Source organism: Artemia sp. Qi Xiang Cuo, chromosome 1 (assembly GCF_049724085.1).
Source record: "Artemia sp. Qi Xiang Cuo chromosome 1, ASM4972408v1, whole genome shotgun sequence".
NCBI classification, from domain to species: domain Eukaryota; kingdom Metazoa; phylum Arthropoda; class Branchiopoda; order Anostraca; family Artemiidae; genus Artemia; species Artemia sp. Qi Xiang Cuo.
In genome coordinates, this window is record NC_142794.1 from 57,866,553 (window position 1) to 57,893,959 (window position 27,407).

Consider the following 27,407-nt stretch of genomic DNA (forward strand, 5'->3'; position numbering starts at 1 on the left):
ACTATGGATTCTTATAGGCAGGGCCACATCCAGGAGTTTCTTTAGGGGGGGTTACAAAAGTATTTTTTCAGGGGGTTACAAAAAACTTAGAAAAACGCATCAAGATTTGTTTATATTCCTTTTTGTTGCGTTTTTTACGAGTTGCACAAACATTTTGGGGGAGGGTTCAAACCCCCCACCCCTCCCCCCCCGCCAGGGCACCGCCTTACTTGTATAAAATAACACTAAAGATATAACCCAACTCATGTTAATTTTTGCTCGTTTTGAGTTTGATTTTGTCATTTCTTGTAGGGCTGACAACCCCTATGCCTTTTCAAGATCACAACATAATTTGGGCTTTACTGAAAACAAAATATATTTTAAATGTTTTCACTTTTTTTTACTTTAATAAATAAAAACTTATTAGGAATTTAAGGAATAAATATCACTGTACGTGTATTAAACTGACAATTCACGGTCATTTGTTTTTTGTTGTTTTTTTCTTCTCGGTTGAACGCCAAATATATTCTGATGGTGTTGGCATGGGGTTGTTAGCCTTAATCACTTAATTTCTGCTCAATTTGAGTTTGAATCGATTATTTACTGTTATTTCTGTTCGTTTGGGTTGGAATAGTGATTTATAGCAGTTTTACGCTTGAATGATTATTTGACTTAATTTCCGTTCATGTATTTGGTTTAATGTAGCTATATGTTTTTATTTTAGAAACTTGCTTGGTTGAAAAAGTTTTTTAAATTAAAATCTTAAAGAATCACCCTATATCATCAATTAAAAACTTTTTCAGTTTGTGTGGCCAAACTATTTAGAATTGATTGGGCGGTCTTGCAATAACTTGTAGAGCTTGGAAATGAGATCTGAGTAAACAATAAAAAGCAAAAGGCCAACACCTCCTTCACTGGAAACCTTAGAAAAATCATTTGACTTCTCCTGTTTGTGCCAGAGATATAAATATTCAGGTTTTATACAACTTACATCATTAGAAAGTGCGAATTTAGTTTTTTCGATTGAACAGAGCAGAACTTTCTTTTTTTAAATTCAGGAAAGGGCAGTCCCCAAAATATTCTAGCATACTTGTTTGGAGAACATAGAAAATAAGCTAACAGAAAGTATCAGTTTCAGTTATTTGTTACCTTTATGAGGTCCCTGTTGCACTAATCGCTTTGATTGAAAACCTTCCCGCCATAGGATGCATATTATTTATGCTTTATGTACATTGAATGGACAGCACTTTGCATAATAATTAATAAGAGATTATACGTTTTCTTTATCCCTGTGTTTTTGGGAAAATTTACTAATGGGCCCTTTGTTTTTGAGACGGTCAGCCGGCGCTCAGACTCGTAAAATGATTTTAAGGTATCGAATCACCTTAAGATTCTTGTTTAGGATTGGGTATAGTTTTATTACTTAATATTTGTTGCTCAATTAAATTTGAATCTTATTCTCAGCCAATTGTAAACTTAAAGAGTTTAAGAAAAAACTTACCGTAAATATGATGTCTCCCTCAAAATGACCTTCAGATGTAAGAAAAAAAAACGAATTAAAAATCTTTTAAGACAACATAAGAGGTGTAACACAACTTATTAGCTCAAAAAATTATATCGCCAAGAAACGCGAAATCGTTCAATAGAAAACACGACACAAAGCATCTTTTTTATAAGCACAAATCTCAAATGATAGTTATTATTTCGAAAAGACTTTTTGCAGTTCCTTCTCCTTCCTACTATTATCTCGTGAAGAATCTTCCTACTATTAGATCGTGAAGAATCTGTGTTAATTTACTGTTTGCGATTTGGCTTCTGACTGAAACTATCTAGACCAGTAAATACAGATACAGGGAAACTTGAGGCTTCCCATTAGGATTCCAACACCAACAAATATCTTGAGCTCTCTCTAGAATAACATTCAAGTTTTATGTTTGATCAATTGATAGTTGTAGTTCACACAAAGCAGTATGGTCGAAAAGCTTGCCAGGTTATACTGCAAGAAGATTTGTTCCGAATCCCAGTCATCATGGATCTGGAAATGAACTGGGACTACCTCAGGGTGACGATGACCATCAACCATTGGGACTTTCTCTGAGGCGTATTTACTGGTACTTCGTTGACCTTTAATCACTTAGCACGTGTAGGCCTACTAGAGATAAATCATGATCCCATTCATAACTTACAATGTCTAGACGAACAGTATAGCTGCTTGATGACGGGATCATTACATCAGCTGACTCATCATCGGAGTCTAAAGATTACAGAGAGTGATGATCGATCCATTCGTCTTCATTACCTGAATCAGGGATATTGAGGTCGAATACAGTTTTTACAAAACTTTCGATTTCTTTGAAGTTAACGATGCTCCAATTTAGTTATCTTATGCAGATTAACTTTAATTGCATCCCAATTTTCTAACCATTTTCAATAGGGACATTGCTTTTATAACAAAATATATTAAAAAAAACTTCTGATAACTATTTTCAATGACAAACTAACTTTACTTCCATTATGGATAGGCTACCAAGGTTAGCATCCATGTAATATAGTAAGAAGAATAAAAAACGACAGAAACAATCAGATGGAAAAGACACATCAGTTAACACAATATGCCTTGGTAAGATAAATGATGATAATATTGTAAAAAAAAAATTAAAAAATTTTTACTTGGAATCAACTAAAAGATAGCTTTAAAAAGTATTTTTCTAGTTGAAATCAACTTTTAACTAAAAATGCATGCAGAAAAGCTTATAAAAGTAATTAAGGGACCAACCATAATTATATATAACTATAACGAAAACCTAGCTCACTCCAAAGCCAATCAGTTTTATCATTCTCAATTACTCTATTGAAACCAAGTGTCCACAGAATGGACATGGAGTTTTAGGAGGCTCCATTACAAGCAGGGGCACTGTTTCTGTTTTCTGTTTCTGTTATGTTTTTAAAGTACCTGTTTCTGTTCTGTTCTTACAAAAAAAAACAGAAACAGAACAAAAACAGATGACCTGTTTTTTATTTACCTGTTCTGTTCTGTTTCTGTTTTTATAATAGCTATTTTGTCCTGTTTCTGTTTTTTTTCTAACTGCTATTATTCTGTTCTTGATTTTACTTTATTAATTCGATAATGAGATATTAAGAAATTTCGAACTTACAAAATAGTGTTTTAAATCATAATTTGAAATTTTGAAGAAGTGTGGTTACGCCCCTTACAGGTTTTGGAATTGGAGCGTTAATATAAAGTAGAAGTAAGTAAAATGATGGCACTCGGTGTGTATAACATATCAAATGTGCTGCTAGATTGTTTAAACTAGGCAAAATTAGGGCTTAGGAGTCAGATGAGAGTAGGTAGGTGTGTAAATGTGAGAACGGTAAAGGTGCAGTTTTGTTCCACTAAACAACTTATTTTTTAGTGTATATTATTCAGTCAATTGACCAGCAAAGTTGCATAGATACTGTCTAGGTGAAGCAGGATTCAAACAAATCACTTATTACTGTATATTCTGGTTCTATTGGTAGGGCCTCTGTATCCTACATTACATGGGAAGTAATCTGCACCTTTAACCGGGAAAACTTTAGTTCAACGGTTTTTACGGAATTTATGCTGCTAGATAACAGTGACTTGCTATGATTACCATACTAGCCTATACATGATAAATACTTATTATTAATTGCAAATTTTCTTAAATGTTTAGCACAGTTTATAGAATTATCCAGTAAGTTTATCGCAAAACATTTCTGGTCTTCATTCTCGGTACGAACAAAAAGCTCCTCCCACTTATTTCTGCATTAGCGGGTTAGTCTGTTTCCGTCAATCAATGAGAAATGGTTACAAAGTGCATTAGTCTTAATAGCGGGTTTCCACTTGTTTCGTGTCCAAGAGAAATCTGACTTGTCTACCCGTGAAAAGATCTAATGCCGCTTATGTTTATATCTGCAAAAACGTTCTCTGGAGCACTCGCACCTTGGTCCGGGTTTTTATAATGGGTGAGATAGGGTATGATCATACTGCTAATTCTATAAACTGTGATGTTTAGTCAGAGAGGAATGTAAATGTATTGAAGTCTTGTCCAGTAGAAATATATGTTTTTGCTGGCACGTTTTATTGCATCAACATAACAACATATATTTTTTCAAGATGTCAAATATAATTTTTCTACCATCTCTAAATATAATCAATGGAAACCCTTTCAGGGAAAAGCCAAGAGTTAAAACAGTGGCCTAACTAGCTGATTCTGGCCTAGCTGGCCAAAGTCCTATAAAATTCTGATACACTTTTCTCATTCTGTAGAATAACATGTCTTCCGGTGAACACGCGAATTTTTTCCATACAGCACAACAAATTTTAAAAAATGCCACTAAGCGGTATATTATTTCTTGTATCTGTCTCTTAAATACCTATTATAGACAAGTAAATTCCCGTAAAAATTAATATGATATGATGTGAATTATTAACACTAAAAGCCCTACTGGGCCATAGTTAATACACAATATACTTCAAAAATAATAAATAAAAATAAACTTATAACACTGTATATTATTATACTGTGCTGCAAATTGTCCAAGTTTTTAGAAAACCCTAGTTAGGAGCTGTCATTTTGCTTTTATTTGCCGACAGGTTTTCTTGGCTCATTGCGCAAACGAAACTGCTCAGGGAGAAATTGGCCACTTTCCCTCTAATTACGCCACTGAGGTAAAAGAGGTCAGATATTTGGCTGGAGGTTCAATTTTCAAAATGGTAGGCTACTGGAAGGTGCTTCTAATTTTGTGAAAAATCCTGAAATCAACCTTTGTTTTAAGACAAGTATGATGTCATTTTTTTATGACGACTTGGATGTTCCAAGACTTCTCTCTGGGTACCCTATGGAAAACAGGAAGCAAAGGAAGTATTAGGTGCAACTTCTGAAGAGCGACTCAAAAGGCTAATGGAGTCTCTGCCACGACATTTATGTATTATCTTAAAAGGAAGCACACAATTGATATGCACAAAGATAAAGTATACGCGGCTGGTGCAGAAAATAACAAACCCAAACCAACTAAAAAAATATATCAAGTCCGGCTGCTTCCCTAGAGAGAGCTCCAGATAGTAAAGCAAGTGACACACAGGGCAATCGATTTGTGAAATCTGGAATAAGAAGGGCAGAGATACGATGGTTTTTTATTTCCAATCGATCAAAACAAGCTGGTCTGCGGATGCTCTGCTGCAAAACCCTGTTTAAGGACAAATTGCACCTTTCTACGTTTGATAAGCTAGATTTGAAACAGCTTATTTAAAAAAACAACAGGCGACTTTACCCCAGGAAGATGAAAAATAGGCAGATGTTGCACCACTATCTTTCACATTTCAAGAGGCATAAGCATTCTCATACAACTACTAACATCCTTTCAGCAATCCAAGTTGCAATCAGGAAGTTTTCAATGACAGATAAGATGTTCCACGTTGTGACTGATTCTGGGAACAATGTCACCGAAGCCTGTAGGATATGACCCCGTTCCTGAACTTCATGTTCTTAACATTGTCTTCATTCATCTGTTGTACACGTTCTTGGATTTTTGTCCACTCGAAGCCTAGCCAATGACATCCCTGAAGAAGATTGCTTGGAATCCTTTGATGAAGTCGAAGATGTCGATCCAACTGTTGAAAACAATTCAGACGGTCTTTCTGATCCTTGTTCTGAAAACTCCGAAAATGAAGATACGCTTGCCGAAGAATCCGAATAAACTGAGGCAGTGTCTAAAGAAGAGGGTGGCGAAAGTAATGGAGAAAAAGAGTGGGGAGCTGGGAGTCTGTAAAAAATGAGGTTGCAACACAGGCTATCCGATCCGAGGACACGTTGCACTTGCTCAAACATTGATAGTCGAGGTTGTCACTACCCCTTTTCCTTTGGGAATGGACCATTAAAACGTGCCTAAATAATCAAAAGTATGTCCACTCATATTCTTAAAACAAAATTTTGATGTAGTAGCACTTTCTATAATGATGCAAGTGGATGGGTTGGAGAAAGTATTTTCTGCCGCAAAGCGAAATCAATTTTCGAAATAAGTTATCAAAAACTGCAATTGTTTTCATATTGCATCCCTTTGAAAACCTATTAAGAGAAGAGAATGCTTGAAGAAAGTATTTTGTAGCAAAGACTAGCAAAGGGTTTAAGCTTCTTTGAAATTCAGAATTTGAGAAATTTCATTTTACATATTTACTTAAAAATGAATTCGGTGGAGGGCCTAAAACATTATTTTCTAGCGCAAAGCGCCGTAAAAATATACAAAGTACTCTTAAACCATGAATTTTCCTTTTGATTTGTCTCTCACACAAATTGGCTAGGAAATAATTAATCTTGAAAAAATGTTTAAGCTGCGAGGCAACGAAATTTTTGACTTGGTGGTAAGAAGTGTCATTTTCCTGTGCATTTTTCTTTTTTCATACATTATTTCAGATGGCTTCCAAACATCAGGATGGGGGAAGGGGAAAGCATGGTCTAGAGGGGGAGAATGTCCCCCGACAAAGCAACTATGGGCTCTGCTTAAACACTATTGACTTTGAGCTGACTGCGCAATTTGACGATGAAAATTATTTTATTTTCAAAATGTCTCAAATAATTAGTATGCATGTCCGGGAAATTCGAGGAGATACCTTATAAACATAAAAGCGCATTTTTTGGAAAAAAGGAACGGGAAAATGGATGAAAATAACCATAAAAAAGGATGGCGATGTTGTGCACATAGACAGTTTTCGCCCCTTTATTAAAAAACTGTTCTTTTTGGCGTAAAATGCTGCAATAGTACTGATAATAAACCAAAACTTATCATTTACTTCTTTAAGCTTTAGGTGTTCAAAAAACAACTGTTTAGACAGATGTTTTTTGAACGAAAACAGCTGTTTCCTGTTTTTACCAAAAAAAAACAGAACAGAAACAGAAACGGGTCTTCTGTTTTTTGTTGACCTATTCTGTTTCTGTTCTGCTTCATTCAAGCCCTGTTTGTTTTTTTTTCCTGTTTCTTCAGAAAAACAGAACAGTGCCCATGCTTACTCCATTATAGCCATCCGATGAAACTAGTGACTGATAAAACTGTCTATGTAAAGTTTAGACTTAAAAGATTCGGTTACACACAAGAAATTCTTTACAGGAGTGTCCACAGATGTAGACATTCAATCTCTGAGGTTAGGAATTTCACTTATGACACTTATTTTTCAAGTGAATTTTTATTTCTTGTTAGAAACTCAACCCATCAGCAGTATTTTGCGTTGGCTTTTGTGTGCACATTTAAATTTCATTTAACATTTTTTTTTTTTTGGCAGCAGAGCGGATTTTATGGAAAGCTTTAAGTACACTTTAGTTTGGTGTTTGTCATTTGTTCGTTCGTATTTAGCGCATCGCAATTTCTGTTGGTTCTAGCATTTATTTTACGGATTGACATCTTAAATATTTGACCTCAAATATTTTAATAATTAGCCTTGGTTGAATAACGGCACGGCCAGATTTGTTTGGTGTGAGTCACAAGATGTACAATACACATAAATCAGAAGAGGGGATGGCGGTAAGGGCTGAAGGCCCCTATTTATTGCTTTCCATTCATTCAGGTTAAATTTAAAAAGGGTTTGACATGTCCCCATTTGTGAAACATGGTCTTGACCCTTTTCTTTCATTTTGAACGCAGACATTGCACAGTTACTCTTAGATTTGTAATTTGAAAGCTCAATAATTCTTAAATACCAGCTCTTAAAGGGAAAGGGGGCAATGGGCTGAAGAGGACAAAACTCCAAGATCCTCACTTTTGGCTGCTTCAGCATAAATATTGTACGACCTAATACGACCCTAATGTCAATAAGATACAACTTGTCCACATGTGTGTTAAAACACATCTATGAAGCACATTGTTTTCTAAAGGTTATTTGCATGGGTATTATTGAGTTGGGTCTCTTACTCCTGGAGCTGGAACTAACATATTGCCCGTTTAATACTTTATTTGAAACTTTTGGTTGTTTTTATTGCAAGTGCTACTTTGAAAGCTTGATCTGTTAGACTACTTGACTGACTAAAAATAATTTAATAGGTCCCAATATAAACTCAAATTTTACTCAGTTTCTTTATTTCACTATTTACCAAACAAAGTTAATTGAAAAAAAAGCAAAAGATGACGCAAGACGCTATAAGTTCAATTGATAAGTAGAAGTGATTTACTTGTTTTCTTTACAAAAAAAGACGTAAACATGATAAGGTGGATTTTGTAACTTTGTTCCCTATATTTAAAACATGAGCTGATTATTGACTAATAACTAATACATCAATCACTGTCAATTTCAAACTTACCGGACAATTCATCGGGATTTTTTGTTGGCTGGATGATTACCCTCTGAGAATCCGCATGTTTGTCAGGTGGACGACCGATAGACTAGTAAAAAAAAAAGAAAAAACGACATTGAATAAAACAGACCATAAATATACCAATAAATAATGCTCACATAATGCACCCAATTTTACTTTCCCTGAGTGTAATTTAAAGAAAATTTTTCGTACATGAAAAATTAATGGTTTATTAGCCAAAATGTTGTGTTAACAAGAGACATATGTCAAGTGATATTAACAAGTGAGTGATTTTTTTTCCGTAATCCTTTGGAATTATCGGGAAGAATCCAGAGGACGATACCTATGGGAAACCGGGGTTATCATGGAGAGCTACTTTTGGGAAGCCCCAAACCCCGATTGGTGACTTCGAAGGCTCAAACTTCTTGTTTTGCCCTAAAGTTTATTTGGTCCAGGGTTCGTAACCTGGGAAGGAAGAAGACATTTAAATAGGTATTAAAAAGAGTATAAGAAATACTCAAATCCTACTGAAAACAAAACTACTGATAATACTTGCCCATCTTCCTGGGAAATATCCAGTTAGTGCTCAATAGTTAACCAACACTCTAATAAACGGGGCCTTGAGAACAACACTTGCATAAAAAGAATCGAATTTTGATGCTTATTCGCAATATACAAATTCATTGAGTTTAGTGTTACACATTTAAAGTTACGAGCCTGAGAAAATTTTCTCAATTTTTGAAAAGGAGCGGGTAAACACTCCCAAACCATCAAGTGATTTTAGTGAAAGCCATATCATCAGATTAGGCATATCAGAGAATCATACTTTAGAGGTTTCATGCTCCTTTGTACAAAAATATGGAATTTTACATTTTTTTTCCCCCAGAAGAAAGATCACGGATGCGTGTTTATTTTTTTTTTTTTTTCAGGGGTGATCTTATCGAATCAATGATCCTAGAAAATCGGCAGGGTCTAATTTGATATGAAATGAAAAGTTCTATTGCCTTTTTTATACAACCAAAAATATTGGAGGGCAGGTATCTAAAATCTAAAAAATTAGAGGGCAACTAGTCCCCCTCAACCACACCTTTTTTTTTACCCAAGGACGTCCTATCAACCTTTTGAGATAGCTATTCGACTCAGCATAGTTAAAAATGTCCAATAACTATACCTTTGAGGATGGCAAGAACCAACAAAACCCCTGGGAAAAGACCTTTAAGTTACTCAATTATTCCACTGTCGCCAAACAGTATTTGCTAGCAGGAAATGTACAAACATTTTTGTGGTAGAAATTTTCTGCGGGGAGGAGGATTTTCCGTGGGGAGGAAAACTTCCGGGAGAAATTTTCCAGGAGAAATTTTACACCCGGGGAGAGGATTTCCTCGCGTGATATGAAAAACGGTCAAAAATTAAATTTAATAAACAAGACATTTCGACTGAAAGTAAGGAGCAACATTAAAACACGAAACAAACAGAAAGTATTCGGTATATAAGGGGGACCACCGCTTTTTTAACCAACGCTCTTTGAGCCAAAGTTTTACTTTTTGTCAGAATTCTTTAAGATAGACCGTTTAAACAAAAGGGTCGTTGAATTTAAGTGAGAACTATTTTTAAAGAACTTCAAGATTTTAGCGTAAATAGTAAGGGTTAAGGAAGGGGTAGTACTCCTCATTTATAGAATAATTTCTGTTCGTTTTAAGTTTTAGTGTTGCTTCATACTTTGAATTGAAAAGACTGATCTCAAGAGAGGATACTCCCATTGATGATATCCTTCAGTGTCTTAAGGCAAAACTTGCCAGATTATCCCCGTAGTTGGAAATGTTTAAAAATTCCCGTGCATGCTCAAAAACCCACAAGTTTTGGAAACAGTACAAAGAAATGATACTAATTTTGTGGCAGTTTTTGCATAGTGAAAGATCTGGTGACTGGGATGGCCACCATGCAGGAGTGGGCCAAATACTTCCTTATTTAGTTGCATGTAGTCACTATAAATACGGGACTTGCTTCATTGAGTACCTGGCAGAGATGCAGAACTTACCCCTAGGGGTACATCAGGCATTCTGCAATGGACTGTTCAATGTGAAGAGGCGAAATGCCAAATTCAATTGCATATCCCCTGATCATGCGATAAAATCCACTATTAATTTGGATTCAAAAACGGAGGGTGGAGTGACAGGGATTACTATGAATGAGTTGGCACTTGTGAAGTGGACTTTAACTTTTCCTTTTTGTGCCTCAGTCTCAGGTACATTCAGTGAGATGCTACGTATTGTACCTCAAAGTGAGTTTGACACCGCTCACCACGAAGGTCACAATTCCTTCATCCTGCGGCAGCACAAAGCGGCTGATATAGTGAAGTCTGTTCTGGAGTCCAGGCTCAATCCTTTTCAATGCAGTGATAACGATTTGCTCAATATTCATACTCTTGAGACAGTCGATAGTGAGAGTGCTGACAGTCTTCTCGATGTGAGAGCTATTGGAAGCAGAGCGCTTGAGCGCTACTTGGATGCGGATAAAGCTGCTTTTAGCAAAGTGAAGGTCATGAATAATGAGCAGGCGAACCAGAAAAAGAAAATCCGGATTTTGAGTGCCGTAAATAGTCTCATCAGTGTTGATCTTCAAATTATCAAAAGGGTATTGGTGAGGATTGACATTGCTGGTGACAAAGGTCTTCACCAACTGATGAATTTGATTTGTCATGAGCTTCTCCTATATTCACCTTCTATATTCGAGAGAAGGGCAATTTCTGGGAAGGTTGTACTTCGGTCAGGAACCAAGTCAGCTCTTCTGGAGTATTTAAAAGCAAAAAGTAGTTTGAATGAGTGGCCCGTTAACGTCGAGATTAGCAGTGAGTCGACTCACTCAAGGGTGGTAGACTTGATGCCGTGCCTGAGAAGCCACCCGGCAACTGAATGGGAAACCATTGAGAACTACGGAAAACGAACATTTTCTGCTCTTGTGTCTTTTAACGGTGACATTAAAGAACTGCATGTCCTTGCAGATAGATATGATGGAATATTTGGATATTGTGACAAATAAGGCAATATGATCTGCGTTAAGAACTGGTCTGGTTGCCACGAGCAGCAAGGATCTCCATAAAAAATTGTAGTATCTCTAGGTAAACACTCAAAGCTAGATGGTTGGAACTCGACACTATCAAATTCCAAGGCAAAGGCAAAACTGATTGAACTTTTATTTCACGAATACGAAAACTTAGTCCATGTGCTTCAATCAGGTTTAACTGTCTACCTCTCTGGAGGCTTTCAAGACCGGATGAGAGCAGTGATGCTCAGCCGAAGTGGAAGTATTGATACAGACTTTGAACAGCGTTTGAGTTGTACCCATGAAGAGGCAGATACTACAATTGTGTTGCACACGTTGGACTGTTTGAAGAGGGGTATCGATATTGTGTATGTAGATGCGAATGACACAGATATTGCTTTCCTTTTGTTGTATCATTATAAGCTATTCCTTGGATACCACTCAAATTATGGAAAGCGGAAAGTTTTTGTGCGATTCCGTTAATATTCAGTGCCTATACACCAACTTTGCAGGAATTTGCCAAACCATCTAGTTTTATCATTCTGCCTTCTTCATACGCTTTCGGGCTGTGATACAGTTGGTTTTATGTTCTCTAAAGGAAAAAGAGTGGTGGCTAAGGCTGTCGAGAAATGGGGTCTGCAGGAACAGATTGCTTTGCTTGTGAAAGGCATAGAGAGGTCAAAGATCGATCCTTCTGTGCAAGAAAGTTTTCTTTGTATTTGCAAAAAAGTCATTGTCATCGCATACGGTAAAGATTCACACCTCTTTACCTCTCTTGATGACTTGCGAGCACATTTATACCCTCGAAAGCGGGAGCTTAAATTTTTGCCCCCATCTGACGCTGCCTTTGAGTGCCATGCTAAGCGCATTTACCTCCAGTTGGACTTTTTTTTACAAGCGAACCGACCAAAGCCACAGTTTCTAGATCCCCTACAGTTTGGCTGGACATTTCAGGATGGTGAGGTTAGGCCAGTTGTGTCCACCCTTAAGGCATTCCCAAATGGTGTAGCCCCTGAGTACTGCTCGTGCAAGGGCTGCACAAAATATTGTCCATGTGCGGGAAATAGACCTTGTGATTTACTTTGTGGCTGCGGTGGGAAATGCTTGAATGCTTCTTCTATGCTCTATAATTAATTCTTCTAGTTCTATAATTTTTAAAGTTTCTTCTATCTATAATTCAGACTCTGATGGAAAAATTTGATATGCTGAGCTAGTATCTTTTAAAATTTTCTTGTTAATAATTACATTATACGAAATAGTTAGTTGTTGCTATTAGAAGAGCATTAGAGTCTTTTTTGTTCATATTATTAGTAATTTCACTTAGGCATTGGCTTCAAGGTCATGCACGTAAATATTTCATTTGCGGGAAATAGACCATGCGACTTAATTTTTGGGTGTTGGGGGGGGGGGAATGTATGAATGTTTCTTCTAGCTATAATTCGGACTCAGATGGATAAGTTTCATATGCTGAGCTATTATCTTATAAAGTTACTTTTCTAATAAGTGCATTACACAAAATAGTTAGCAGTTGCTATCAGAAGAGCATACCAGTCTTTTTCGCTCATATTACTAGTAATTTCACTTAAGGGTGAAAAGATTTATCTTCAAGATCAAAGATTAGCTAGTATCTTGCCTTAGACCTTGCGACTTCGTTGTGGCTGTGAGGGGGGGGGGATGTACGAATTCTTCTTCTGGCTATAATTCGGAGATGGATAAGTTTGGTATGCTGAGCTATTATCTTCTAAATTTTGTTTGTTAATATGTGCATTACACGAAATAGTTAGCAGTTGTTATCAGAAGAGCATGCCAGTCTTTTTTGTTCATGTTATTAGTAATTTCACTTAGGCATGAAAAGATATTTATCTTCAAGGTCATTTGCGCAAATTCCTGAGTTCATGTATGTACTAATGAGTATACTGTGCAGTTTCAAAGTATAACTATCCGTTACTCGCCAAATGCTTGAATATTAAAGCGTTTTTTTGACGAATGAAAAGAATAAAATTGCAAGTTTCAAGGTCATCAGCGATGAGCCCAACTGTATAGCGATGGCACTCATAATCAGCGCCATTAATTATCATAGGCTGCGTGATCACTGTTGAAAGTTTTTGCGAAGTATATTTTTTAACAGCAGAAAAAAACATGATTTATTCGAATTTCGAAGACTAGCACACCTCCGGCCGAGTATATAACGCCCATATTTGTAATCAGCGCTATCGATTACCCCATATTCCGTTGTCAAACCTTCTGCTGCTCACTGATCAGCCCCCTGTGACATTTTTGGTGAGTGGCTCCCTGACTAAAAAGGACTGAAGAGTTTATGAAAAGTCTAGATGGGGGGCTGAAAAAATTCGTTGTTCAGTCAAAACCTGATAAAAATTATGATGCCTCTTCAAGCTTCAACAATGAACAGTAACTAAGTAAAAAAAAAAACTTCTCATCCCGATCGTCAGTGAAATGGAACCTGAACACTCCTCCCAACGCTGGATGTGATAGACAAACGCAGAATCAAGAATACGTAGAATCAAGTTGTAATGAAAACGTTCACAATGAGTCTGAGGACGAGGAAAGAGAAGCATCAGTTAGTCGCATTAGTTATGATAGAAGCGATATTGTGAATGATTTGAATTATGGTCCTGCTTCTTGGGGAGAAATAGATTGCAGGAATTGCTGCCTAATCACAGAAAAGCGACACCCATTAAAATTTTTTAATTTAGCTTTCCTAAAGACAATGAAAAGTCCTCCTTTGTAGTCCTCAATCAGTCATATTAGAAAATAAATGGCAGAACCTGAATCCAGACTGCATAGAAAATTCAGAAGGTTGTAGCCTAGTAAATAGTGAAGAGTTGCTCTTTGTATCCAAAATTTTGAAAGTACAGTTTCAGAAAAGCTTCTCTGTGAGAAAAATTACCCAATTAATATTAATCTTGAAACAGGAACTTTATTCTCATTGGGGCACCTCCATAGCTACCAAGCATAGTAAGTGATAGTAGCTATTGACAGGTCATGCCAACATTTTAAAAAAAGCAGTAAAGGCGCATACTTATAAAGATATACTTAGATACCGAATGTTTTTACATGGTTTTGCTTCTAGTGCTATGAGTTGAATTGAAATCGGTCAAATCAGGAATCGTTGACAAAAGTGTGTCTTTGGTACCATTATCAAAATAGACCGCTGTAATCACCTTCGTTGAAAACTTATGAGCAGATATTTAGTAGAAGTACCGGGGAAGAATATTTTTAAATAAGAAAAACAGATTTGTATTTTTGCATCTGGATTAAAAGTTAACGATAAAAAGAAGATAATTGTCCTTCAATTTATACAATTTGTCAAATATGAATCTTACCACTTCTCAGAAGGATTCCGGTAATAATATTTAGCTGATGTTCGGATGCACAAGTAACATTCTTACAAAAATTCTACCTTTAATGGCCAAACGACACAAATTCTTAGGAAAATATGAGCAAGGCTAGAAATAAAAACTACATTTAATGCAGCATTTTAACATTACTCACATTTACATTTCTCGTTAGATTTAATCTAATTTAAATTGAGAACTTCTTTTCAGGTTTATTGTGTGTTTAAAAATAAGAACTTATTAAGAAAAAACATATTTTTTATTAAGGAAGTAAAGTAAACCAACGAAACTGTATTTTTCCTCTGTCTATGCAACTTACATCTGTAAAAATAGCTCCAATAAACTGCCTATTTGCATTTCCCTGTATTTGTTGAAAGATACAAAAATAGCTCGTTACTGAAAACACAGTAGGTGTACTTTTAGGAGTAGAAAATTCCGTAAATAGTCTGCAGAAAATAGAAAAAAACTAATTAATGCGACTCTCTCAATAAGCCTTTACTGTCCGTGATATCAATAATTTTTAGCACACACTTAGATACTCTCAAAAGTCAGGAAAAACTATAAATCGTGTTTTAGTAAACAAAAAATAGCTGAGTAGCATACAAAAAAGGAGACTGATTTATTGTGTAGCTGCTCAATAGTCTTATCAGTGGTACAGGCAATAGCCTAATTAATAAATTATCGCATACATCCCAGAAATCCAAATTTTGCTGCTGAGGGTGCACGACGATTTTAAGCTATAAGGCGAATTACTGAAGCTAGTCTATTGCCCTACCACATACTCAGTTGACCAGCTTGACCTTCACTGCATATTTGACGACAAGTTGATCATGAGATGTCTATTTAAAGCGAAAAAAGAGCCATTCATTTAGCAAGGCTTGTTTTGCAAAATTTGCAGAAATAGTTACAAATCAATGGAAGTCAAACCACATAAAAAATAAATTAAAAAAAATATATAAAAAATTCTAGAGGCTGTATTTTTCCACTTCATAAGACGCAAAACATCAAAAGCCGCTTTATATTTCTACTATACTAAAATCAAGCATTGTTTTGTGTTTTCAGTAAAGCCGTAGTTTAGGATAATTTTAAAATAAGGGAATCATCAGAACTCCATTTATTTTAGCTATTTTTAAGTATATACATTGCACCTTTTAAAGGTGCAAAGTCACTCTTTCCTTCTATCATAAAAACACTGTTTTTATTTTTTATAATACCACTAGCCCTTGGGAAGCAATGTATAAGCAAAAGGAAGACATAGTTTAAAAAATCATCTATTATACCTCTTATTAGAACAATAGTGTCTGCGTGCAGGGTTTTTGCCTATAACTGAAGTTCCTTAATGTGAAATTTTTCGTTATTGAGAGCTGTTTGAGTAGTTTTCTTGTTTGTTATTTGGTTTCTTCCTTTTTGTAAAGATGATGGAGCATAGCTTATGCAGTTTTGTCTTTTATTTTCTCATTATTCCTTTACTCCTTTTGGTGTTGTTTCATTTTATTTCTTTGCTTTTTAACTTGGCAGGTCTTAAAAATATGTCAATTCCTTTAAAATGAAGGACAAACCACATTCAGAGCTAAGACTTTTTCCTAATTTTTGTCAGAACTGTATCTTCATTACGACGCCACTGCTGTTTTCAAGATGTTTTTTCTAAGAGAGAGATTTACTCTCAAAGAAAAAAATGTACTTGCTTCTATGGTTTGTTTCATGAATTTTTTGATAATAAAATTAATATTTCGTATACAGTTCCATTTCTGTCCAAATGAATATTCAAATGTGTACTTGTTTCCGATTAACTCCTTAAATTCTTAAAAGTTTGTTTGAGCCGAAATAGAAAAAAAGATGAACTTACCATCCCATCAGTACAAAGTATTACATTTAACAAAGAGAAAACAATTCTATTAAACTGTTTCATTGCTGAATAACGAATGTTATATTCTAAGTACAACCACAAACACTAATTTTTAGAATTCATTTACTTCTTCTTTTATTACGTACGTTAACCTCTTCTAAAGAGATAACAAAAATTATTCCCAAGTTATCAATAAAAAAACCTGAGATAAAGAAATGTCATGGGTAATTAATTGGAAAATATATTAATTTGTTACCTAAAATCGCCCACAACCAGGGTTGCCACCGTCAGTAGGATTTTACTAGATCTAGTAAAAACAAATCTAGTAAATTTAGAGGATCTAGTAAATTTCCCGAAATCTAGTAAAAACTAGTAAAAAGTCATGATTTATAGTAAACAAAACTTTTTTTTATTTTCCATGAATTTAGGGAAAAAAATTATCGTAAACATATGACAATTTACAATTTTTGCTTGTCTGTTTTACAGTTTACAATTTTGCTTCTCTGTTTCATAGACAGACAAGCAGTCACCTATTTTCATAAACAGACACTTCACTTCCGGCGTCTAAAGGTCGACAAAATTGGCTTTCTGTGTATCAAATCTTACCAACTAAAAATGAAGCTATAATGACACTTGGATTTGTGATGATTGGGAATCTATTGGAATCAAAACAAAAGCTAACCGCCCAAGGTGATTAGGTGAATCTCATCAGTTTGAAAATTTTTATTGAGGAAAAAGGAGCCTGCTGAGAGAAATTAAAAGTAAGTAGAAATGTAACATTATATATATATATATATATATATATATATATATATATATATATATATATATATATATATATATATATATACACACACACACATATATATATATATATATATATCTATATATATACACACACACACACATATATATATATATATATATATATATATATATATATATATATATATATATATATATATATATATATATATATATATATATATATATATATATATATATATATATATATATATATATATATATATATATATATCCTTGTTTTGGATATATCCTTGTTTACAAAAATCCTTCAAAATATGTTTCAAAATATCCTATCAAAAATCCTTGTTTTGATATATATATATATATATATATATATATATATATATATATATATATATATATATATATATATATATATATATATATATATATCCAAAACAAGGATTTCTGAACTTGTAGGTTTTCGGAATTTTCGATCATACCATGCAAACGTAAGAAAAGAGGAAAAGAGAAAAAAAAGAAGAAAAAGGAAAGAAGATTATGAGAATCGTATTGATTATCCTCCTATAGTATAAATCGATGCTTGGTGGTGCGCGTTCGGCGTAGCCGCAAGCGCTAAAATTTTTTTTCAGTATTTAGTAAAAACAGATACGATCTAGTAAATTTTTCCTCTCCGATTTAGTAAATTCTTCCAGGTCAGGGTGGCAACCCTGCCCACAACTGTATAAAGAACGTAAACGCAAACCGTTAAAAATTAACAGGCAAAATGAAGAAAGTCTCTCAGTATTGATATAATTAAATAAAAAAATACAAGTTTTTTCAAAGGAAAGTAATGAGCAACACTAAAATTCTCATGTATGGATTAATTTTGACCTTTTAAAATTTAATGTTGCTGTTTAATTCGATGAAAACATGTTTCTATTCATCTAACGGTTATGCACCAGTCTCTAGGCCAAGTGAACTTTAATGTGCAATAGCATGTTTTCTTACGAAATAAAATTAAACCCTTGTTTCAAGTATCTACAATTGCAGCCAAAGGTGTTACTACCCCTTTTCCTTCGGGATAGGACTGTGAAATTTTTATAAAAAAGAGGGGAAAAAATTTCCTGGCCGTATTTTATTTACAGTTAAAACTGAAATAGGGAAGATTTTATTTGGGGGTTGTGTGAATAGTTTTTAAAAGATATTTTCTGCAGCAAAGCATTGAAAATTTTAGAAACAGGACATTGGAAGGTATAATATTCTATGTGTCTGCATCTATTAAACCTTTATTTTTAAGAAGATATGAAAATAAATACTTAACGGCAAAGAGCTTGTGATTTTGAAAAAGTCAAGATTGAGGAGTTACATTTGTTTATTTGCTTATAAATGAAATAAAAAATGCCTCGATAAGGAATACAGCTACTGAACAGACATGTCAAGGAAGTAGACATACAACGTGTTAAATCTTAGAGCGACATGCAACAATTATTACATAAGAAACACCGAAAATGTTGTTCTTTCTGCCCTTGAACGGCCGAATACTGTAATTTGTGCAGCAAAAGTTCCATAAAACCCTACAAACCCCACTCAGTACTTCCATTTTCTTTTTTGAAAATTGGACATAAATTACTAGAAATTTGGTAGATACTTCGTTGACTCAAAGAAAATAATGGTATTAAAAATCGGTAAATATTTATTACAGGTGGTCTTGGATGCGTTTTTGAGAACCAAAGTATTTGTTTAGCCTTTGAACTGTGAGGGCACAAACTGGAATTCACTTCGAATTTAATCGGATTACACTATAAGTGAAATTGTTGACAGTAAGTGAAATTATTGCACGATTATTGCAAAATGTTATGTCAATAGAATAGAATTTTAAACACAATTATAAATCGCGGCCAATTTAACAGATTTTAAACCAGGGAATATCTAAGTTTCGATTAAGCAAGTAGAAGAGGGGCGATCACCTCAAGCAAGCTCTGGTGTACATGTGGGGAGTTGTCTCCCTTAAACCACAGGATTATGTGAACGGGAACTGACATTTCCCTTGCTAATGAAAAATAGCAATCAGATTAACCTTCTCTGAGAATTATCGCCGGTGACTATTATTACCACGTTGTGTTGGACTCGGTGCCGCAATGGATGACTGATATTTGAGACACCTATATTGAAATTTTTTCAAAGGCCAATCAAACAGTTCATGGTAACGAACTGTAAGTAAGGAGCGACCCCGCTCAATAGTAACCAAAACTCTAAAAAACAGAATTTTAATATCAATAGATACATGAAAAAAAAATGAATTTTTATGCTGATTTCAAATATGTAAATTTCGTCTTAACCATCAAAAGTTACGAGCCTGAGAAAATTTACCTTATTTTCGAAAAAAAAGGGAAACAACCTCTAAAATTCATAGAATCTTAATAAAAATCACACCATCAGATCCAACGTATTAGAAAACTTTACTGTAGAGGTTTCAAGCTCCTATCTGTAAAAATGTGGAATTTTGTATTTTTTGCCAGAAGAAAGATCACGGATGCGTGTTTATTTGTTTTTTGTTGGGTTTTTTTTTCTAGGGGTGGTCGCATTGAAATAATGGTTCTAAAAGATTGGGAGAGGGTGCATTCAAACGTAAATTAAAAGTTCCAGTGTCCATTTTAAGTGACAAAAAAAATCGGAGGGAAACTGGCCCCCTCCCATGCCCATTTATTTCCCAAAGTTATCTGATCAAAAGTTTGAGGTAGCCATTTTGTTCAGTATAATTGAAAGGTCAAATAAATATGTCTTTAGGGGTAAAATAACCCCCCACAGTTTGTGGGGAGATGTCTATAAGTTTTGAAATTTGTCCATTGTTTACGTATAGTATTTTTATTGGGAAGTATACAGACATTTTTCAGGGGGGGGATTGTGTGCTTGGGTGGATTTTCATTGGGAGAATCTTCCTTGGGGAGGGAAATTTCCAGGAAAGAGGGGAAGGAGGTGGAAATTTCAAGGACAATTTTACACTGGGGAATTTGACAGAATTCCTGTACGAAATTCTTGTTGATTGTCTTACATTATCTTTGCCAACTGAATTTTGCATGTGGAGATGTTCCGAGAGAATTATCCAGGGGCTATTTTCTGTGTCATTTTAATTCCGGAAAAAATGTCTACGGAAGGGGGCATTTTCGAAGTGATCGAGAAACCGATTAAAGATTAAAGTCTTTTTCAAATGAAAATATGCTGAGGATAATGTTTCAGGTTTAATCATCCGCAAGAAGTTTTACGGGGAGGGGGAATTCTCAGCAAGGTGTCTGTGGAGAACTTGACGGGCTTTTTGCTTTACGTTGGATGAAATTTTCATGGAGGTGTTATCAGTGAAAGGGGGAGGGGGTATATTTCATGGAGCCTAAGCCAGATTTACCTGCATTATTTGAAAAACGAACAGAAATTGAATTAAAAAAAGAGTTTTTTTTAACTGAAAGTAAGGAGCATTAAAATTCAAAAACAACATAAATGATTCCGCTGATGAAGGGTTGCCCCCTTCTCAATACCTTGCCTTTACGGTAAAGTCTTACTCTTTGTCATAATCTTTTAGAACGTCTACTGAAACACTGGGGCCGTTTAATTAGAATAGGAAGCTTTTTCAGAAGTGCTAACAGCTTTAGCGTACTGAGCAAGGCATTGAGAAGGGGCAACCCTTCATATACGGAATAATTTCTGTTCGTTGTAGGTTTTAATGTTGCTTCTTACTTTCAGTTAAAAGAACAATTCTTTTTTTATTTAATCCGTATTGCAGCGGTAACTAGCAACCTTGTAAGAGACTATCACTTCCCATACTAAGAAATACCAAAACCCTTAACTCCCAAATCTAGATTCAGATAAAAAAAAATAAAAGTACACTATTAGGACCGCCTTGTCCAGTACCCCTATATAGGAAACTAACTGTCCCTTGGCTTGAATAACAAGGTAAATTCATCGGCTGAAAAAACAAGAAAAGTGGTTCCAAGCACGATATACTGAATCGACGGCATTTTCTTCTTTCTGTTTTTTCCCTTCTCTTCATCTAGCGGGGCACTGGAAAATCATAGAGAGCTGTTTAATGGCTCATTTGAAAGGAAATCGTTACATCTAGTGTCATTTGTAATTAAAAAAAGTTTTTCAAAATAGAATGAATTTTGTACAAAAACCTACATTTTTGTACAACAATGTAGAAGCAAATGTTATCAACATCATCTTGCACATGAAGATCAATATAGTATTTTTTACCTAATCAAACCACGGGACCACGGGATTAGTTACAGTTATAGATATAGTTGTTATTATATAGTTATATATATAGTTGTAGTTATAGATTTAGTTATAGATATAGTTATAGATTAGTTGTAGATATAGTTATATAAAAATGTAGTAATTCCTTTTGGGTTTACAAAAAAATCTGATTGGTGAATTGAAACTTGGGTAATTCTTAAAACTTCAAGTGAAATAATTTTACTTCATCTTTCAGTTCAAAGTTATATTTTTCTCCTGGGGACCAATTTTTTTCGCTTAACTTCTATAGTGCGCATTTCTATTACGTTGTGCTATATTTCCATAGCAAAAAAGAAAATTTCAAATAATATTTATTTTATTTTAGATTTTTAAATTTGATTTTAAATTTTGAATTTTATTTTAGTATTTGTAACACAATCAAAAGCATGCAGATATAGTTTTATAATAAAAAACAAACTCTAGCCTGTACTAACTGGCATGGGCGCCCATATGGGAGGGGGGCAGGGGGGGGCTCTTGCCCCCCCTGGCTGAATGATGCTGCCTTATTTTTATATTTTTGTTCTGAGATTTCTATTATATAGCATTAAAAGTAGCAATTAGACGAAGTTTGCCCCCCCCCTGGAATTCAGCTTATGGGCGCCCATGCTAACTGGAATACATAAGTGATCTATATAGTTCATTATAAATTCGGAATATGTACGTTTCTTCGGATATAGCTGTAACCTAGTAAAGAACAAATTACGGCACAAAGTAGCTAAAAGTTAAGGTAATAAAAGCATCTTTTGAAAATTTACATGTCTGGGGTATAGTCCCATACTGAAGCTCGTCTCTTACTATTCCAACTAAGAAAAATCCATAGGCTTTTCTTCTGTTTGTATGCCAGGTTACAGCAATAGTTACATAAGGGATCGATATAGTTCATTACAAATTGGGACTATTTAAGATTCATCGGATATCTTACATAGCGGCAGCCTTATCATAGGTAAGCTTTTCTAAGGTATGGTGCCATATTTTACATAAAGGATCGATATAGTTCATTATAAATTATAAAAGGGATCGGTCTGGTTAATTATAAATTAGGATTATGCAAGTTTCATCGGTATCATGGCTGTAGAGATAGCTAAAACCTAGTAAGAACAAACCATAGCACATATTGGGCTTAGTTTGCTGCCTCATTCTCCGAAGTCCGTCTCTTACTTTTCAAAATAAGAAAAAGCCATAGGCTTTTTCCTGTTTATAATTTTATATTACTGAACGAATTATGTCTGGGGCCAACACTGGCAGCACTATTTGTTCTCCAACGCCACACCAGTACCGCTGGTGGTTTCGTTAGAATATGGTTGCAATAAAGTACATAATAAACCGATATATTCTTTGATAAGAAATACAGTACCCAATAATTCCTTAAAATAGGGTCTGATCGAAATACTAAGTAAACTATTAGAATAACCTTGTCCAAGGTCCTTAAGTAGGAAACCTACAGCTCCTTTGCTTGAATAACAAATAAAATCCATTGGCTTGAAAAGCAAGAAAATTTGTATAACTCTCAAACCCATTCATTTTCCAAACGCATCCAGTCAAAATATTGAGACAACTAGGATCGTTAGTTATTAGGATCGTTATTTATGAGGATCGTCAATTACCAATGCTAATCATTATACCTACTAAAACTGATGGATTAGAAGGTTTTGAAGGGAAACTTAAAGAAAACCGTTCGGAAATTTTGAAATTGACACAAATGGTTGATGAAATACAGTTAACAGAATTTGAACTGTCCTTACCAAATTTCAAAATTAAGTTGAAAATTAAAAAACTGCTACAAATAATGAAGGAAATGGGTATATTTGACCTTTTTGCCCGGGGCAAATCTGATTTAAGTTGTATATCTACAGACGAAGAATTGCGTGCTTTAAATATGATACACCAGGCGTTAACTGACGTAAATGAAAATGGAACAGAAGCAGCAGCGGTTACAGTAAGGAAATTAGATAAAGGTCTAAGACCTCCGTCATTTATTGTGGATATGCCTTTTATGTTTATTATCCGCCATATTGTTTCAGGTAATATTTTTTTATTGGCAGTCTGTGTAAACCAGATGGTGAAGCTAAATCAAATCTTGAGGTATTGTTCTCCAGTGGGAGCGAGAGAAAGATTCAAAGAAAGAGGTAGATAGAAGAAAACCCTCACACACATGTAAGAGTTGTGTTTATAAATTTCTTGTGTTAAGAAATGGACAGGATCATAGTAAAGAACGGACTCCATATTCAAACGATTACCATTTTCAAAGAAATCTCAAAGACGCCATACCTTTGGGAAAAAATAGGGAAAAAAGAAAAGAAAGAGCAAGGAAAAAAGAAAATAAACAATAAAAGGAAAGATAATAAAAAAAGAAAAGCAATTAAAAAAACTCTATAAGAGACGAACACGGACCATAGCAAAAACAAATTATAATAAAAGGCAAACCGTATAACATAGAAACCAAATGCTGTTTAAAGGAAAGAAAGCATTATTCCTCTGCGTATACACAGGAATAAAATAAATAACTTGATATGATTAATCAAAATAGATGAAAGTATTGACATGATATCTACCGCGATCTTGATATTATTTAACAAAAACTGAAAAAAATATGCCTTCGATGTAGAATATCTTGGTTTCAGCCACTTTTCCATAGCCATATACATGATTAATATTCTTAAGAATATTAATCAAGAATGTTCCACTTATAAATATTCTTGGTTAATATTTTTACAATGATACTTATTATTTCCAGCCTTCTCTCACTCTGGTTGCATATAAATTCAGCTTTGGTTTGCCTTGTCAATAACCGCACTTCGAATTTTGTCATATTCTGGTTTCAATCCATATAGAATGGAAACAATCATCATATTAAGCGATTACCACAACGTGGTTTAAATCTTGCCCTTCAAATTTGAAAGACAGGCTCACAACGACAGGGTTGGGGTATTAAACATTTGATTAATATTGTAAATTTTAGTACTGTAGAACTTCAGGTCTCATATATAAACTATGTTTACTCTTTATGTAATAGATTTTCCTCGCTATTCAAGCCAAGGGATTGTGAGTTTCCTATATAGGGGTTTGGACAAAGCGTTTCAAATAGTGTACTTCTTGTTTTGATCTGATACTATTTTCAGGACTTATGGGCTATTGCATTTCTGGGTATTGGACATGATCATCTCTTACTAGGCTGCTAGATACCACTGCAACCCGGATAGTTCAATTAGTATAGGTTATAGTTCAATCTTTAATTTAAAACTTACAGAATAATAAAATGCAAATTTCCTATATAGAATACATTATTAGTTTTTCAAACAATGAAAATGAGTAAAAGTGCATAAATATTTAAAGAATAAAATACGATGGATACCAAATGGTACGAAGGATACCAGTTTCGAATTTCGTTTTTTAAGACTTCGCCAAGCGTTTGATAAAATACTGAACACAAGTATGTTGCCTTCAGCCAAAACTTAAGATGACCCGTTCGATGAAGCAAAAGAACGAATCCGTGCGATTACATCAAAAGATTGTAAAGAACAAGATCGAACACGAATTACCGGTGAAAACTGCTTCAAAGTTTATGTACGGAAGTTGTTAAAACTCACGATTGACATCTGTAAAGATTTGCTTAAGACAGAAATTTGTGAGAAACTTGGGGGCACGCTAACAACGACACTACTTAGGAATGATGTTTTGACATTTTAAAAGAGAGAGTAATTAAGAAACTTCAAACAGAGCGTTTTGCAATATTTGATCCTATGGATATATTGTTGCTTTCAGACTAACCCAATACAATCACATTTTCAAGATTGAAGGACTCTTTTAGTGTGCTAATTGGGTTAGTTAAAAACAAGTGAATCCATGCTTAAAGTAAGTGATTCAGGGCCAATCATTTAGCTTACTCCTGTAGAACTTGAAAGGCTTGGCTGCATTGACGAAGTACAGTCCATTGAACGTAGCAGAAATCGATTTTTATTCACATGAAGGATGAAATGTTGGCTTCTAGTGGCATAGCTGCAATTTTCGAGGATCAAAATGTTCGCTCGAGAGTATATAAGAGAGTTTTTGATGATTATTAATAATTATAGAGATTTTTTTATATCAAATATTTTGTATCACAGTAAAAAATTTCGTGGGTGCATGACGTTTTGGTCTGTCACCAGTTTGGCAGCTGTGTTTCCCGACACAAGGAGATTTTGATATGCCACTTAAATATGTTACTAATATAGAAAATTGACTTTACCAGCATTTCAAGCCCTTACGGAGACCAATACAAAATAAGGCAAATAGTAATTGCCACGAGAACGTTTCTTCGGAGCTAAGCTTCATCTGCGCTAACTATGGTGGTAGCATACCGAAGATTCTGTCTGGACTAACTTTTTTGTCAGAATGTAAATGGAGCAGGAGGTTAGTTTGAAATCCTCCAGTTTCGTTTGGTGGGTTAGATATAGTTGTATAATTGATCATCTTCTAATTTCTAATTTCTAGAGAAGGTTAGAAATTGTGGCGGATCACGGGCTCTTTACTCACCTGGCTAGATTCCCCTAAGGTTGGTCTTCAGGTGGCATTGTGGTAGCATTTCATAAAAAGTCTCCATGCAAACTTCTTGATGACCATGATTTTTTTTTCCTGTAGCTGACGTTGATAATATGGTGCTAATATATTTTTGTGCAGACAGATTATAGTAAAGATTTGCCCAAAATAATGCTATGGTACTTTATTTCAATTACTCACCGAATAAAGTCCTCTGAAAGAAAGTGGACGATCTGCGGTGATTATAATGCTGAATTTTTAATTTGATAAAACCATACTTTCACAAATTTTCCTAGTTCCTTACTGCCCATGGGATTTACTGGGGAGGTAAAGGGGAAGGAGCAATGCCCACCCTAGAGAAATTACCAGTATTGAAAATAATGTATTTTTTTCTAGAGATGAAGAATTAATTCCATTGCTTGTTGAAATCAATTTATCATGCCCGACATCCACTAGTGTACTAAATACTATCTCAATCATAACAGCAGTTCCTAAGAACCCTTTATTGCATGCACTACCATGGTAATAACACATAATTTCTGCCAAGATCAGGTAACTTATTCTAAATTGGAATATAATCTGTTTCACCACACCTTAAGCTGCCCCGCGAAGGGTTGAAGTGTGGCAGAAAAAGCGGGTTTTCTTTGATCGTTTAGTTGTTCATTGACTATTTATTGCGAATCAAGGAAAATTTTTTGGCTATTAAACGCGCTGCTACATTTTTTTGTTTTTGTTGGTTTACTTAATTACAGTATCAAAATAATTCTCAGTAATTAGTAAATCATGGATAGTAGGTACCTACTACCTAAATGATGAAAGCAGTGTTTATTACCGTATTGGCGTATAGATTGAGAAAAACATTACAGAATAATTATATTATTCAGAAATGTATAATTAATTTGTTATTGCCTGCAGCCTGACAGCATTATATCTTTTCCGGAGATGTAAACAGGAATAGGAGTAGGCTCACTATTGTAACTATTATGTTAAAGGCAGAAAGCACAAAGATTGGCAGCTAAGTTATGTTTCAATCATCTTTTATAAAAGTTAGCATAGTACGTTATTGAATCCAATATATTCTTAAGGGTCAATTTTAGATTTAATATGAAGTAATTCAAGAAAAGTTGAACAAATATAATTTGAACTCCAATTTCACAAAAACCGCAGATAAGATTTTTTTTTTCCTGGGTCCATTATATTTTGTGCTGGGCATAAAGAGCTGCCAAAAAATTATTTTAATGACAAGTTGTTTGCTACCACTGCTAAGTGTCTGAGTAATCTTTCATTTATATAACGTTATTTTAGAGATAAAATGAATTCTTGACCTAA

At 34.5% G+C, this 27,407-nt stretch overlaps 1 protein-coding gene across 1 annotated transcript in view; it reads right to left on the reverse strand.

Moving 5' to 3' along the window:
• The window catches only part of LOC148956515 (hatching enzyme 1.2-like), a 123,277-nt gene extending 106,595 nt beyond the window's left edge, over positions 1 to 16,682 (reverse strand). Inside the window, exons 1-3 of the mRNA XM_089108455.1 lie at positions 16,527 to 16,682; positions 8,289 to 8,370; positions 1,481 to 1,509 (exon numbers count right to left, since the gene is read on the reverse strand). Coding sequence (XP_088964581.1) covers positions 1,481 to 1,509; positions 8,289 to 8,370; positions 16,527 to 16,589 — 174 coding nt within the window. The 5' untranslated portion in view covers positions 16,590 to 16,682. The remainder of the gene's footprint in view (positions 1 to 1,480; positions 1,510 to 8,288; positions 8,371 to 16,526) is intronic.
• Positions 16,683 to 27,407: the final 10,725 nt, after the last annotated feature.